The 2,942-nt window shown below is 51.5% G+C and overlaps 1 protein-coding gene across 1 annotated transcript; it reads right to left on the bottom strand.

Moving 5' to 3' along the window:
- Positions 1–576: 576 nt before the first annotated feature.
- Positions 577–1,314, bottom strand: LOC116214414 (uncharacterized protein Mb2253c-like). The gene has a single exon (XM_031549823.1). It carries the CDS (start codon positions 1,312–1,314, stop codon positions 577–579), a length of 738 nt encoding a protein of 245 aa, XP_031405683.1.
- Positions 1,315–2,942: the final 1,628 nt, after the last annotated feature.

Raw genomic sequence — 2,942 nt, 5'->3', positions numbered from 1 at the left:
TTTGAATTGTGCACATAGCTCGTCGATGACCTTGTTGTTCGGGTTCTTGGCGTTGTCCGTGATAATTGTCGCAGGGACCCCGTACCGGGCAATGGCGTCACGTCTGAGAAAACGGGCCATGGCTTTTGCGATGACTGATGTGAGAGTGATGGCCTCGATCCATTTGGTGAAGTAATTGATTGCCACCAGGATAAACATGTGTCCGTTAGACGCTTTGGGGTTGATCGGGCCAATCACGTCCATCTCCCACATTGAGAAAGGCCACGGGGCTGTCATAGGGCGTAGTTCATTGGGCGGCGCCTTAATCTGATTGGCATAAATTTGGCATCGGTGGCAATGCCGGACATGCTTTACACAAGTAGTCTCTATGGTGGACCAATAATAGCCTAAGCGCATAATCTTTTTAGCGAGCATGAGGCCATTCATATGGGGTCCACAATTTCCTCCGTGCACTTCCTCCATAAGACGTCGCGATTCGCGTTCGTCGATGGATCGAAGGAGCGTGGAATCAAAGGAACGGCGGTACAGTATCTCACCGCTCAGAAAGTAGTGCATCACAAGGCGTCTAAGCGTCTTTCAATCGCAGCGATCGGCGAACGGGGGATATTGGCCCGTTTGTAGAAAGTTCCTGATGTCTTCGTACCACGGCTTCGCTTCGGACGCTTCAATCGCGTTGCAGTGGGCCGGGCCTTTGGCCACTTCGATTTCGAGAGGTTCGATGATGTTCCCCTCTGAGATGCTTGCCATGGACGCGAGTGTTGCAAGTGCGTCCGCGAACTGATTCTTCGCGCGTGGAGTGTAGGTGAATGAGATCTTCTCAAAACTCTTCGCCAATTCCTCAAGGTACTCATGGTACGGGACTAACTTCGCGTCCTTTGTCTTCCATTGCCCCAGTGTTTGGAAGATCATGAGCATGGAGTCGCCGAATAACTCTAACTCCTTCACCTTGAAATCGATCGCCGCTTGCAAACCTAGGATGCACGCCTCGTACTTGGCCACATTATTGGTATAGGAGAAACCCACCTTCGCAGCGACTGGATAATGACGCCCGTCCGGGGATATCAAGACTGCCCCAACTCCTGATCCTACGGAATTGACAGCTCCGTCGAAGTACATCTTCCATGTTGGCTCCTTCTTCTCTTCATCTACCTGGAGGATCCCTTCATCCGGGAAGTTCGTGTTAATCGGCGTGTCGTTGTCGATCGGGAACTCTGCTAGGTGGTCGGCAATCGCTTGCCCCTTGATAGACGTGCGGGGCACGTACTCGATGTCGTATTCCATCAATTGGCAGTGCCATTTTGCGATGTTCCTCATGGAGGAGGGGCTATCGAGCAAATATCGTAGGGGTCCGCTTTTGACAGCAAGCGAATTGTGTGATAGAGCGTATACTGTCGAAGCCTCTGCATGACCCACACTAACGCAGCACACATTTTCTCAATCTCCGGATAATTGGATTCCCCTTCGGTGAACTTCTTGCTCAAGTAATATATCGCCCTTTCCGTGCGTGTCGACTCGTCTTCTTGCCCTAGCATGCACCCCAAGGATTGCCGGCGCACCGTGATGTATAGAATGAGGGGCCGATTTGGCACGGGTGGTACCAATATCGGCGGCTGAATTAGGTAGGCCTTGATGGTGTCAAAGGCCTTCTGACACTCGTGGTCCCACTCCATCGCTGCATTCTTGCGGAGCAAGCGAAAGAGTGGTTGACACTTATCCGTCAGGTTTGCAATGAAGTGCGCAATGTAGTTCAGTCGCCCCAAGAAGCTGCGTACCTCTCGAACCGTTGACGGCGGGGGAAGCTCTTTGATCGCCTTGACTTTGTCCGGATCCACTTCGATGCCGCGCTCGCTGACCACGAATCCTAGCGGCTTTCCTGATCGAGCACTAAATGTGCATTTTGCCGGATTAAGCCGAAGCTTGTATTCTTTTAAGTGATCGAAAAGGCACTTCAGGTTGACAAGGTGGTCTTCTCTCTCTTTGGACTTGGCGATCATATCGTCGACATACACCTCGACCTTTTTGTGCATCATGTCGTGAAACAAGGTGACCATAGCCCTCTGATAAGTGGCCCCTGCGTTCTTGAGGCTGAAAGGCATAACGCGGTAGCAAAAAGTTCCCCACATCGTAGTGAACGTCGTCTTGAGTTTGTTCTTTTCGGCCATCCGAATTTGATTGTATCCGGAGAAGCCGTCCATGATAGAGAATTGGGCGTGGCGCGCTGTATTGTATACTAGGACGTCGATGTGCGGCAGGGGGAAATTGTCCTTAGGGCTAGCTTTGTTGAGGTCCCGATAGTTGACGCAGACTCGGACCCTTCCATCCTTCTTTTTCACCGGCACAATGATCGCCACCCACTCGGAATAGTTGCAGACTTCGGGGAACCCCATGTTGATCTGTTTGACGACCTCTTCTTTGATGCGGAGGAGAAGACTAGCCCGTTGTCGCCCTAACTGTTGGCACTTGGGCGGGAATTTCTGAGTGCCGAGTGGAAGGAAGTGCTCGACTATCGAGGGGTCTAAGCCGGGCATATCGGCATAGGACCAGGCGAAGACCTCTTGGTACTCCCTTAAGAAATCAATCATCCGGGCTCGTTGCGCGGGGTCGAGGGCTGTCCCGATTTTCAAGGTGCGCGGTTCTTCTTCGGTGCCCACGTTGATCTCCTCTATCGGCTCGACCGAGGTGATTTGATGGTCCTCAAGGCGACGCAAACTCTCTTCTATCTCGGGCACTTGACTGTCCTCAGGAAGCTCTTCCCCAAAGTATACGGGTTGGGGCTCATCGAGGTACTCTTGGAATGGGCTCAATTTGAAGTGTTAGGGATTTGGATTTGAGTGGACCCTGGAAATTCGAGAGAATTGTCTTAGAAAATTTATAGTGCTGCGAAATAGAGAATAGGAAAAGGAGATGAAACGCATGGGAATTCAAAAAAATGCGTGAGAGAT

Source organism: Punica granatum, chromosome 7, assembly GCF_007655135.1.
Source record: "Punica granatum isolate Tunisia-2019 chromosome 7, ASM765513v2, whole genome shotgun sequence".
NCBI classification, from domain to species: Eukaryota; Viridiplantae; Streptophyta; class Magnoliopsida; order Myrtales; family Lythraceae; genus Punica; species Punica granatum.
The sequence above is the reverse complement of the archived record's forward strand: the minus strand, read 5'-3'. Positions and strand labels throughout refer to the sequence as shown.